This window comes from Capricornis sumatraensis, chromosome 16 (genome assembly GCF_032405125.1).
Source record: "Capricornis sumatraensis isolate serow.1 chromosome 16, serow.2, whole genome shotgun sequence".
Classification (NCBI taxonomy): domain Eukaryota; kingdom Metazoa; phylum Chordata; class Mammalia; order Artiodactyla; family Bovidae; genus Capricornis; species Capricornis sumatraensis.
In genome coordinates, this window is record NC_091084.1 from 67,462,850 (window position 1) to 67,475,339 (window position 12,490).

The 12,490-nt window shown below is 48.1% G+C and overlaps 1 protein-coding gene across 1 annotated transcript in view; it reads left to right on the forward strand.

Moving 5' to 3' along the window:
- The first annotated feature begins 2,080 nt into the window (after nucleotides 1-2,080).
- PRR5L (proline rich 5 like) overlaps nucleotides 2,081-12,490 on the forward strand; it is a 55,247-nt gene continuing 44,837 nt past the window's right edge. Inside the window, exons 1-2 of the mRNA XM_068988807.1 lie at nucleotides 2,081-2,244; nucleotides 4,317-4,397. Of these exons, the coding sequence (XP_068844908.1) occupies nucleotides 2,081-2,244; nucleotides 4,317-4,397 (245 nt within the window). The remainder of the gene's footprint in view (nucleotides 2,245-4,316; nucleotides 4,398-12,490) is intronic.

The following is a 12,490-nucleotide window of genomic DNA, read 5'->3' on the forward strand; positions in this document are numbered from 1 at the left end:
GCATTTGTGGCTGGAATATCTTTTTCTTTCAGTGTTGGTTTTGGGGACACAGCAGAATAAGCTGGTGAGGTGCCACTGAAAATACTTCTGGGCTAACCCTAAAGCTTTGGAAGAAAAAAGTGACTGTGATCTTGGTGATTTCCTTTTGTCCTTCCCTCTGACCAGTTCCCAAACTCACTTTGCATCGTCAGTTTGGGCTTGACGCTGACCGAAGAATAAAAGACTGAAACAGCAGGTTCAAAAGTGCCCAGAAAAGAGAGAAAGTCAGGTCTGAATAGAAATAGCCGGTGCTTGAGAGCCTTGGGTCTACTATTTTGCTGGGCGTGTCACACCATCTCGTTTCCTCTCTTATCTGTCCTGTGAAGTTGGCATTGCTAGCGGCTGAGGACTCTCAGACTCAATCAGCCCGAAGTCACACAACTTGGGAGTGACCTTGTTAAAATTTGAACCCAGATTCACTCAAAGTCATTAACCATGGAGTCATAAAGGTTTCCAGGAGACAATATCATTGAACCCAACCCTGCAGGGTAAGTTAGATTCAGATAAGCAGAGAGGAAGAGGGAGGGGATTCTAGGCAAGGGAAACAGGGCTCTGCTGTGCTTCATCGCTCAGTCTTGTCCGACTCTTTGCAACCCCAAGGACTGTAGGCTGCCAGGCTTCTCTGTCCATGGGGATTCTCCAGGCAAGAATACTGGAGTGGATTGCCATGCCCTCCTCCAGGGGATCATCCCACCCAGGGATCGAACCTAGGTCTCCTGCATTGCAGGTGGATTCTTTACCATCTGAGCCACAAGGGAAGCCCAAGAATACTGGAGTGGGTAGCCTATCTCTTCTCCAGTGGATCTTCCCAATGCAGGAATCAAACCGGGGTCTCCTGCACTGCAGGTGGATTCTTTACCAGCTGAGCTACCAGGGAAGCCCCAAGGGAAATAGTAGATACAATCGAAAGCCTGCAGCCTCACCTGGAACAGCTCCATGGAGCAGGGACCACATTCTCCAAGGCCACATGCATCCCCAAGGCCTGAGTGCCTAAAGCACTGCAGGGGCTTCATAATGTTTGTTGCATGAGCAAATACATGACAACTTCTCTTCCCACAGACCGTGAGCCTCTTGAGGGCAGGGACTAGGTCTTAGAAATCTTCAGATGCTACACAGCTCACATGGTTAATAAATCGCTGTTGTTTATTACAAATTTGTGTCCAGCTCTTTTACGACCCCGTGGACTGTAGCCCACCAGGCTCCTCTGTCCATGGGAGTCTCCAGACATGAATCCTGGAGTGGGTTGCCATTTCCTCCTCCAGGGGATCTTCCTGACCCAGAGTTCCAACCCATGTCTCCTGCATTAGCAGGTGGATTCTTTACCACTGAGCCACCAGGGAAGCCTGGTTAGTAAATAGTAGCTAATAAATATGTTCTGATAGAATACATGAATGAATGGCAGGCAAGGGAGGGTGAGGAGATGAGCCTGAGGGAAGAGGCACTGATGCTTTGGGAAATACTGAGCGATGCACGTGGGCTGCTCTGGTCGTCAGGGTGTGTCATGGACCATCTTCAGTGCCTAGACAAGGAGCTCTTGTGTGCTCTATTTTTGTTTTTGTTATTTTTTTTTTTTAATCTCAATGAAAAACTTGGTAGAAGCTACAGAAACTCAGTGGGGGCCCAAACTTTGATAGCTGTGCATGGGGACCACAGTCAAACGTAGCTTAGCAATCACTTTTCTGTAGGACTGGCCTCAACCCACTGTGAGTGCCTCTCCACCTGGGGGTGACCACAAGGTTATAACCAAAAGGAGGCTTGTGCACACTTGTGAATGGGACCATGCAAGTTATAGATAGTACTCTGGGGTCCTGGAATTTTTTTTTAGGGTAGTTTGGCCAGGAAGTCCCAGCCAGCTTCCCCCATGATGGGATCTGCTCAGCCCAGGTGTTTTCAAGAAAAGCTGGCCTCTCTTTTCAGGTATTGGCCAACGTCGTGGTTTTGAGAACGCCTGAGGGCTGGAAGACAGCCGTGGGAGGAGCCCTTTGAGTGGGCAGTCGGAACCTTCTGGTCCAGAGGAGAAGCTGCCCCCTCACCTGGACTTATGACCCGTGGCTTCGCCCCCAGCCTGCCCGTCGAGTTCCCCAAGATGGGCTCCTTCCGCAGGCCCAGACCGCGCTTCATGAGCTCCCCAGCGCTCAGCGACCTGCCCCGCTTCCAGGCAGCCCGCCAGGCTCTGCAGCTGAGTTCCAACTCTGCTTGGAACAGGTATGGGAGGCACTGGGTGGGCGGGAAGGTGGTGGTGGGGTAGGGGTTGGAGTGCCAGGGCCAGGGGCTGGCTGAGCTTCAGCATCTCCTGAAATCACAGCGCCAGCAGGTCATGGGTATAGGGGTGACTGATACAGTGTGCCCGTTTCCCTATGGCAACTGTATCCGTCAATTTTTCTTGTTTTTTTTTTTTAATGTATTTTTTCTTTTTGTATTGATATACAGTTATTTACAGTATTGTGTGAGATTCAGTTATTTTTTCTGATTATATTTCACAATAGGTTATTACAAGATATTGAACATAGCTCCCTGTACTATGCAGTAAATCCTGGTTGCTTATCTGTTTGCTGTATCCCAGTTTGTTAATCCCATACTCTTAGTTTGTCCCTCTTTTTCTCTCCCTGTCTTTCCTTGTTTGAATAGAGGGGAAGCGGACCACTGGGGGCTTCTGGGCTCTTAAAATCAGTTAACCAGCCTGGGACAGTTGGATCAGAACTTAACATTAGGCCCATGCCAGTTGTCAGACAACCCGAGGGTGGGAACATTTAAGTAACCTCCAGTCACCTGCTACCTGTTTAAGAAGACTAGACACGCATCTGTGACAAGCTAGCAATGCAGTGTAGACCAGGGTTGATCCCCACCTGGAAGCTACTGGTGGCTGGGAGAGGAGACTCTGAGCCTTCATAAAGTGCCCAGCCAATCTGTGTACCAGGTCCTGAGTAGAGACTGAATCTGTACTATGTCTCACCCTCCTGGAGCTGTGTTTCAAATCGTGTGGTTCCTCTTTGGATAAATCAAATGCATTGTTACTTTAAAGCATTACTGAGGGTTTTTTTTTTGTCATTTGGATCATTATCAATTTTTTTTTTTAATGAATGCACACCTCATGATGGTGAGGGAGGGGAGATCTGAAATGTTTTGATGTTAAGTAGAACCTGGTTCATTTTAATAAAGCCTGAAACCTGGGGTGAAGACAAGCTTGTGATCAGCTCCTTGCTGAAATGCTGGGCTGGGTCCAGAGACTTACCTGGGTCCTTCAAGGGATCAACTCTTCTGCCTGGACACTCGCGGGAGGGGAAGGGGAAGTGAGGCCAGCCCTTCTGGAATTCTTCCCAGAAAGTACTATTAAAAGGATGGACCTAGAGTCTGTCATACAGAGTGAAGTAAGTCAGAAGGAGAAAAACAAATATCGTATATTGGGGCATATATATGAAATCTAGAAAAAAATGGTCCAGATGAACCTATTTGCAGGGCAAGAACAGAGGCGCAGACATAGAGAAGTGATGTGTGGACGCAGAGGGGGAAGGGGAGGGTGGGATGAATCGGGAGAGCAGTGGCATACACAGACCAGCAGCTGTGAAAGAGATCGCTGGTGGGAAGCCGGTGTGCAGCTCAGGCTTCAGTGCTCTGAAGGGAGCTCAGTTCCGTGCTCTGTGATGACCTAGATGGGTGGGATTGAGGGGGGAGCTGGCAGGGAGGTCCAAGAAGGAAAGGATCTTGTGTATACATATAGCTGATTCACTTCATTGTTATCACAGAAACTAATACACCATTGTAAAGCAATTATATTCCAATTGTTTTAAAAAAGTAAAATAAAAGGCGAGGACAATTAAAATCCATAATTGCAAAATTTAAAAAACATTAAGATAAGGCAAGGCATGATCCTTTCCAGGCTGTGAAGACAGAGGCCCCCTAAGTGAGAGAACTGCAGGCTGGGGTGAACTGCTTGCAGCCAGTGCCACGTGGGATTCTTTCAGACCCGCAGGTGCTGGCCACGCAGTTTCCTGAGAGCAGATCCCACTGCCTGCCCTTCATTAAGGCTGCTCCCCAGCAGGGCTGCCAGCCTGCGAGAAAATGCGGGGAGAGGGCCTCTTTTTGTCCTCTTGGCCTCAGTCTTCCTCCCTTTCCGAGGATCCTCATGTGCAAGTGATGGATTCCAGGGAGAGAAAACGTGGGCCTGCCTGTGCCCTGGGCTTCCTGGCCCTTCTCCCCACCTTCGGCTCTGAGCTGCTAGTGGAGGTGGCCCCGGGGAGGCAGATCCACTCATTGGGGGTCTTTTTATTTCCCTGCAGCGTCCAGACTGCCGTGATCAACGTCTTTAAAGGGGGCGGCTTGCAGAGCAATGAGCTCTATGCACTGAATGAAAACATCAGGTACGTGGCTGGCCAGTTGGGGACCCTCCCCTCCATGGGCCTGAACTGGGGCAGGGAGCTGCACCTCACCATCACTCCGGGAGCCTCACCTTAAGTTCTGCTTTCTGCTTGATTCTTATTGCTGCTTCTGTTGGCTTTTCTGAATCTTTTCTGACTGTTAAGTTCCGGGGCCCTTGTCTGTCTAGACTTCTGCTCCAGAGAGGCCCTGTCCATTTGTCCATGTATATAGTGCATGTGTGGGTGGCTGGGGCACAGGGGGTAGAGGGTGACATCTAGCAGCTGTCATTTACTCTGTGAACATTTCTTATGCCTCATTGACCATGTTAGGCAGGATGGTCTAGTGGTTGGGACTACACCACTTAGGATTTTATAGCTGTTCTTCTTTTACTAAGAGGTTTTACCAACCTCTTTGTGCCTTGGCTTCCTCTTACGTGAAATAGGGATAGGAAATGTGCCTGCTTCCATAAGATTCTTGTGATGTATTGAGTTACTGCATAAATAGTCTATAAGAACAGAGTTGGTACTTACTTGGAGCTCTTACCATCATTGTCACCGTCATTGCTATTAGGTTTTGGTGATAAAACTCTCGATAAGATATGGTCCTTGAAGAGTTTGTCTTCCAGAATCTTCCCAGTAGTGTCCACTACTCGTTCATTCATTCATACATGAAATGTTTCAGTGCCTCCCCATCAGCCAGGCACTGGAAACACAATAATGAACAAAGATAGATGTAGACGCTGCTTTTCCTGGAATTTCCAATATGTTCAGTTGGGGCAATAATCGTTAGTCAACTGATCACACATGTAAAATGTATTAATAATAATGTGCCTGTGACAGCTATCACAACACAGTTGACATGATGAGAGCTGGCGTTAGTAGGACTCGGTTTTGCCAAGGAGGCCAGGGATGGTGATGTGATGCTTGCGCTGTCATCTGACGGATCAGTGGATATTAACTAAATGAAGAGGGCTCCAGGTAGTGGCAATTGCAGGTGCAAAGGTCCTGTGGTAGCAACGGACCTGAGCACGGAACTGAAAGTAAGCCCACTTGTCCAGAGCACCGGGGAGTAGGTGGTGGTGTGGTTGGATTTGTGTGTTGGTAAAATGAGGGCAGAGAAACAAGCATAGCCCAGCGCCCCAGGATCTCCTGGGGACAGGAAGTTGGACATCAACTCTTAATGGGCTGGTGTTCATTCCTCTTGGGTGTGTTAAGTGCAGAACATCAGGGCTAAAGACCCAAGCCTGGAGTGGGCAGAACATTAAACAAGGCCATTATTCGAGTCCTGTTTACATTTAGTTAAGACCTGTATTAAGGGTCAGTGAAGTGTTTTAAGAGCTCTGCTTTCATGAAAACCTTTAAAGCTCAGAAATAAAGAGAGTTGTCTTAAATTTCTTAGCCATGTGCTTGAATTTCACATAAGAATTACACAAATATGGAAAGACACAATAGGGATCATCTCACTCAGGGCCCGCTTTTTACAGAGGAGAAAACTGAGGCCCCAAGAAGTTGAGTGACGGGAGCAAAGCTGGGTCAGCCAACCCCCCGGTTGCAAAAACTGAGTTTCACTCTAAGAACTAAGATCCCCGCCTCTCTATGAATGTTCCTTAGCTCACAATAGATATATAAATGAATAAAGCAGTGACTCAGGAATGTGCTAATTGTTCCTTATATCAGGGGACAGATCCTGAAACTGTACTTAAAAACCATTGTTTGTGGGCAGTTAGGAAAAGTACGGCTCATGCCAGATTGCACCAGCCCAGTTAACCCATGGGCCACTCACTGAGAGGCCCGCAGGTGCCAGCAGGTCCAAGTGGGTGAAGCCAGCCTGGTGGATGCAGGTGAGGGCTAACCCTCTGCCCGAGGGGATCCCACTCCCCTCCCCGCTGGAAGAATGCAGGTCCAGTGTCATGACATCTTATTTCTCAAGAAGAACCAGAGACTGAGATCTTTATGTGAAATTTTATATCATTTAAATGTTGATAAATGATCCAGATGTCCCCAAACATCGGTACAGGGCAAACAAAACACATCCGTGGGCTGAACTTGACCAAGGAGGTGCCCATTTGTGAGATCAGCCAGAACATGCATGGGAGGCTGATGGGAATGGTGCATCCCAGATTCTAGCACTAAGGACCCTTGAGTTGGGGGAAAGGGAACTGACATGGATGGAGGTGCCAGGAAAAGTGCTGGGTGCCTTTCACCTCCACCACTCTCAACCCACCTCACAGAGCTGTCAGACAACCATTGTTCTCAGTGTGTAGTCTGCCCACAAAATGATGGGCAAGAGAAACACAATAGCTTGTCCAAGGTCACAAGCGGAGTCAGAATGTGAACCTTTTCCCGAGGAACCTATTTGCAGGGCAGGAATATAGACGCAGACATAGGGGATGGACTTGTGGACACAGTGGGGAATGAGAGAGTGGGACGAATTGAGAGAGTAGCACTGACATATATATACACCACCAGGTGTGAAATAAAGAGCTAGTGGGAAGTTGCTGTATAACAGGGAGCTCTGTGACAAACCTATGGGATGGGGTGCGGGTGTGGGAGGGAGGTTCAGGAGGGAGGGGATATGTGTATACTTATGGCTGATTCATGTTGTTCTGTGGCAGAAACAAATACAACATTGTAAAGCAATTACCCTCCAATTAAAAATTAAAAACAAACAAGAATGAATCCTTGTCTGATTTAGACACCTGTGTTAGTTTGTTCGGGTTGCCGTACAAACACCATAGACTGGGTGACTTAAGCAATAGATGTTTCTTTCTCACTGATCTGGAAGCTGGGAAGTCCAAGGTCAAGGTGCTGGCAGACTGAGCTCCTGGTGAGAGCTCTCTCCCTGGCTGCCCTCCTGCTGTGTCCTGGCGCAGCCCCTCTGTGTGCACGGAGGAGAGGGCATGCTCTGGTGTCTGTTCTTGTAGGGATGCTAATCCCAGCATGAGTGTTGAGGGCCCTACCTGTATCACCTCGTCAAACTCTAAGTATTTCCCAAAGGCCTCATCTCCAAATACTAGCACACTGTGGGCATAGGGCTTCAACATATGAATTTGGGGGATTGGGGGGTGGAGACACAAGTCAGCCTGCAGTGAAACCTGTGTTCTTTGCACTGCATGACAGTGTCAGAGAGAGGTTTTAGCTGGAAGAAGGGTTAAGCCAGTGGTCTTGATCTTTCTTTCTGCCATGGTTCCATTCCTGAGGCCTCCAAGGCCCCATCTCTCACCATGAGCTTTGATTCCTAACACCCTCCAAGGACCACACCACTCCCCCAGTGCTCCTTTCCAGTACTGAGTTTAGTGTTAGGTGTCGGATATTCCTCTGTCTGTTTTGAGCATGATGAGAAACACATATGGTTGGGGTTTGAAGCTAATTGCCCGGATGTGAATTGGGCCCAGAATACATCAGAGCTGTCAAAAACCAGAGTTCCAATGACCATGCTCTGGACCATCTACCCTCTGTCCTTCTTGAGGCTGGTCATTAGAATGGATGTGGGCTTTCCCAGCACAGACACTCAGAGTATACCTGAGAACATGAAATGCATCCTAGACTTTGTAGGACCTGGTTGTCCCTAGTTAAATAAGTGAACCCTTGTCTGCAAGAGGCAACATGGAAATAAACACAGCTGCCTTTATTTCAGGAATTAAAACACCAAACAGGCGTGCTAATCTCTGGTTACGTTCAGACAGACAGGTTTTGGTTTTTCTTCTCTCTCTCTCTTTCTCTAAGAAGACCTGTTCACAGAATGCAAGTGCCAACTCACCAGCATTGAGACCCCACCAGGTGGGATGAGGGGCAGAGGCAGTAGGGATGAGGGAGGAAGATGTGGAGGGAAAGAAGGCTGTTACTCTCAACCCCATTATTCAATCAGGTATGACAGTTCTATGTGCAGGAGGATTCCTGCCAGATTCCAGAGAACTGTTTAACTTCAGAGAGTAGCTCTTGGTAAGGGATGAAGATTAGACCAGCTATGTGACCATGCCTTACCCAAGTCTCTGCTCTTTGTTTTACGAAATGAGGAAAATGACATCAGAATCATAGTGATTGGGGGGTCTGAGATAATGCCAAAAGTGTTACTAGGACAAGAGCTGGTGTCTAATAGATGTTAGCCATTATTATTCGTATTGTGAGATTTTAGCAATAATAAAGTGATAAATGCTGGCTGAGTACCTTGCATGCAAGCACAGGGCAGTGTGACCAATTGCCTCGTGAGCAGTACTGTATAACGAGTTCTCTTATTGTTTGGATGAGGTGAGCTGACTTTGAACTAGAAAGATCCAGGCCAGGCCCCTCCAAGAATGTGCTGGCTTGGGAGTGAGGGTGAGGCTAAGTTCTTACAGGGAGAGCCAGCTGTTTCTCCTTTCTGCAGAGGAAAGACCAAGAGGAAATGACTCTCAGTTCTTCATTCTACTCCAGCCAAACAGTAATAAACTTTGATGGATTATCCAAGTCCAATGTCGAAACCTAAATCAGCTTCCCCAGGTTACCCCAGCCAGCCCTGGCCATCTTCCTAATTGTGGAGTTAGTGTGTTCCCCGGGAAACGTGAATTCATGTAAATATTAGCCAATGCAAAGGATCACAAAAAAGGTAAGTTTTATATAACTGGGTCCGGAAACGCAGTTGTTACAAATGATTGGTGTTTTTTTCTAAGACATGTCTCCATGTCTAAAAAATGAACTCCAGTTTAAACGTTGGCAGATAGACTTTGGGGTAGTTCTGAGGAAGAACTCTGGACTAAGGATGGTCAGGTTCTAAAATAGATCATTAGATCAAGAGAAGGATGCGGAGAACTTTTAAGACCAAATTCATTAGGAATTGTTGTTTAGTCGCTAAGTTGTGTCCAAGTCTTTGCAATTCCATGGACTGTGGCACTCCAGGCTTCCTTGTCTTTCTGTCTCCTGGAGTTAGCTTGAACTCATGTCCACTAAATCAGTGATGCCATCCAATCATCACATCCTCTGTAGCCCCCTTCTTCTCCTGCCTCCAGTCTTTCCCAGCATCTAGTTTGTTTTTTTTTTTTTCCCAGTGAATCAGCTGTTTACATCAGGTGGCCACCTCAATAAAGTGGCAAATTTTCCCTAAATTAAAGCCAGGGCTCATGGTCTGTCAATGTGAAGACTATGAATCAGATTATTTTCTGTTGAAACTGCCTTAGAAAATGACCCCTCAGAATAGACATAGTCTAGTGAAACCCTTGTTATCACAACCTACAATTCTGTCTGCCCTGGCTTGGGCTGGACCTGAGTGTGTTCTTGGGTTAAATTCTCTATGGGGCATCAGTGTGGTTTTGAATGCCCCTCTCCAGCCTCCATCCTAATGTGGCTTCATTTTGACAGTGGGGACAAGTCTGGGTTAGAGGTTTGGGTCTCAGGAGCTTTCCCAGGAAAAAGAATGGCCAAACTAAGACATGGAAGCATGCTCCTGCTAAAACATTCTTTTCAGTAACTAGTCCACAGATTGTAAAGTTAGGAAAGTGTGAGAAAGCTACTGTTTATGTGTCCTGGTTCTTAGGAATCTATGCAAGTAGGTTCTTAAAAGTGCTTTCAGTTTGTGATTGGTGGGAGGTTGGGGGATAGACATAGAGAGAGGGGTCATTGATGCTTTCCTTCATTTCATCAGTGAATATTTGTGGACTGTCTGCCAGATCCTGGGGCAGCCGTTGAGGTGGGTAATTCTTGCTCTTAGGGAACGTACCACAGATTGAGATGAAGGAACTGAATCAGCAGCTCTCAAGCGATATTTTAAGTCAGGTGGTGGGAGAGTCCAGAGTCCTGGGGAGGTGTGAGGTGGAGAGTGGGCACCATTAGATCTGGGAGAGGGCACCCTGTTGAAATCTGTAGGATGGGGTAGGTGAGAGTCAGGTAGAAAGGGCACGTGAGGAGAGAACAATCTTGCCACCCGTCTCTCCATACCTTTTCACCCCTCCTTCTTCCTGGGGAGATTTTTTTTTTTTTCTCAGCAGAAATAAATGCTCACAGATGGAGGTTTCCGGAAACCAGAGATGAGTTATCTGCAGCTGGCCTAAGGCAGGAAACTCACATTTTCCTTCTCTCTCCAACCACCCTGCTTCTGTTCTTGTTGGGAGGGAGGCATTGTGAAGGAAACCCCAGAGATTTTCAAGGAAAGAGGAGGTTCCAAGAACTGAGCTCCATCGCTGACAGGTTGGAGTTGAAACGTCCTTGTTCTGAGTCAGCTGGCCGCCCAAGTCCCAGAGCGGAGCTCCGTCTCAGCTGGGTCCGGCCCTGGGAGGAATCTGTTGACCCAACTGAGACCTGCAGCTGGGGCAAGAGCTGGGAGGGGAGAAGAAGAGAACCCAGATGGAGCCCACAGGCTGGCAGAGGGGACCGGTCTGAGTCAAGATTCCGTGACCTAATAGCAGACTTCAGTAGAACATTGATTTAGTGCGTGCCAGGCTCTGTGTGTTAACGGTAAAACTCACCACACTCTTGTGATCTGGGTGCTGCTGTATTTTCCTTTTACAGATGAGGAAATAGAGGCACAGAGAGGTGGGATAACTGGCCCAGAGTTTGCAGAGCTAGTTAGCAGCTGACTTGGGCTTGAGCTTCCCATGTTCCTTAGCAAACAGTCAGTGAGGGACTTCCCTGGTGATCCAGTGGTTAAGAATTCACCTTCCAGTGCAGAAGATGTGGGTTTGATTCCTGGTCGGGGAACTAAGATCCCACGTGCCCACTCGTGGCAGCTACTGAACCCAGGCTGCACCAAAAGCTCCTGCCTGCAGCAGCTAATACCCTATGCAGCCAAATAAATATATAGGTAAATAAAATTAAAAAACAAACAGAAGAATAAGAACAACAACAACCAAAAAATGGTAAGTGGGTTCCAAGAGGCGCATGATGGGCATTGTCCAGATTTAAGCCTGATGCCCCTGGACAGAGGTTCATGAACAGATCATCAAATGGTTGGGGCATTGTCTTCTGAGAACCCTCGTTTGAGAGCCCTTCAGGCAAGATCTCTTTCTGGCCCAGGTCGCTCAGATTTGACACCGTGTGTCTGCTCTGGTTGAGAAAGAGCCTTATCTTTGGGGGCAGGAAGAGTAATTTGAGGAAAGGAGCTCATGAGAAACCTCCAGGGCCAGCCCATGCGGTGGCTGGCCTGCACAGCATCTGGACATCTGCCCTGAAAACCCAGGGCTCTCTGGAAAGTTTACACTGGGCAGCGCTGGACTTGGAGCTGGTCAACTGGTCGGCGGGACCGAGATCTGGCTGCTGGCTTCTGCAGAGTTTGCTGCAGCTCCACTGTTGGTGTCCGTCTGTGTCCCTCACTCACCTTTCCTGCCTGCCCCTGTGGGCGTGGGGGCGGGTACCACTGCCTGATGTTCAGGTGGGCCTCTGTTTGAGTTGGGATTTGCTGGTGTGTATGGCCTCAGGCAAGGCTATGAGTGTCAAGTCTCCTTGTCTTCAAATCAAAGATAAATTCCTACTTTAAAGGCTACTGGAGAATTCCAGATGCTTTGTGCCAGCTGCTTAAGCACAGTACGAGCGACATAATATGTAGCTCTGGAAATGCTCGCTGTCAGCTCTCTCCATCTTTTTCACTCTCCCCGCTGCCACCCATGCGGTGCAGAATATAAAGAGGTGTGAGAGTCCTAACGTTTTATCTGAGTCATGCACACGATCTCTGATGGGCCCTTTTAGAATGGGGGCCTGCAAGGAAAGGTCGTTTCCATGTTTTCCTGCTTAAAGGATGCCGCTGCCTTGAAACACCCCCTGCTGTAGATGCGAGGTGGGTGATCTTGGGAGAATTTAATGATCAAATCGGAGAGGCACTGACTAGCTTAGGATCAGAATCCTGTAAGGTCCCCTCTGTTCCTGGACCCTGAGGGTGTCTGGCCAGATCCTGCCAAGGGGCCTGGGGCAGCCACCGATTGTCATGTGGCACAGAAATACTACACAACTGATAAACGGTTTCCCCAGTCATGCTGGCTAGACTTTAACCCCAAGGCACCTCTCTCTAAGCTGTTTCGTCATCCTCTGGAATTCTGCTACTTTGGGGCTTGTGCTCAGGGGAGATTGTGGCTCATATCAAAGGTGGTTTCTCTGCGTCATTTCTTCCACTTCCTGCCCTGCCTGCCACTCGG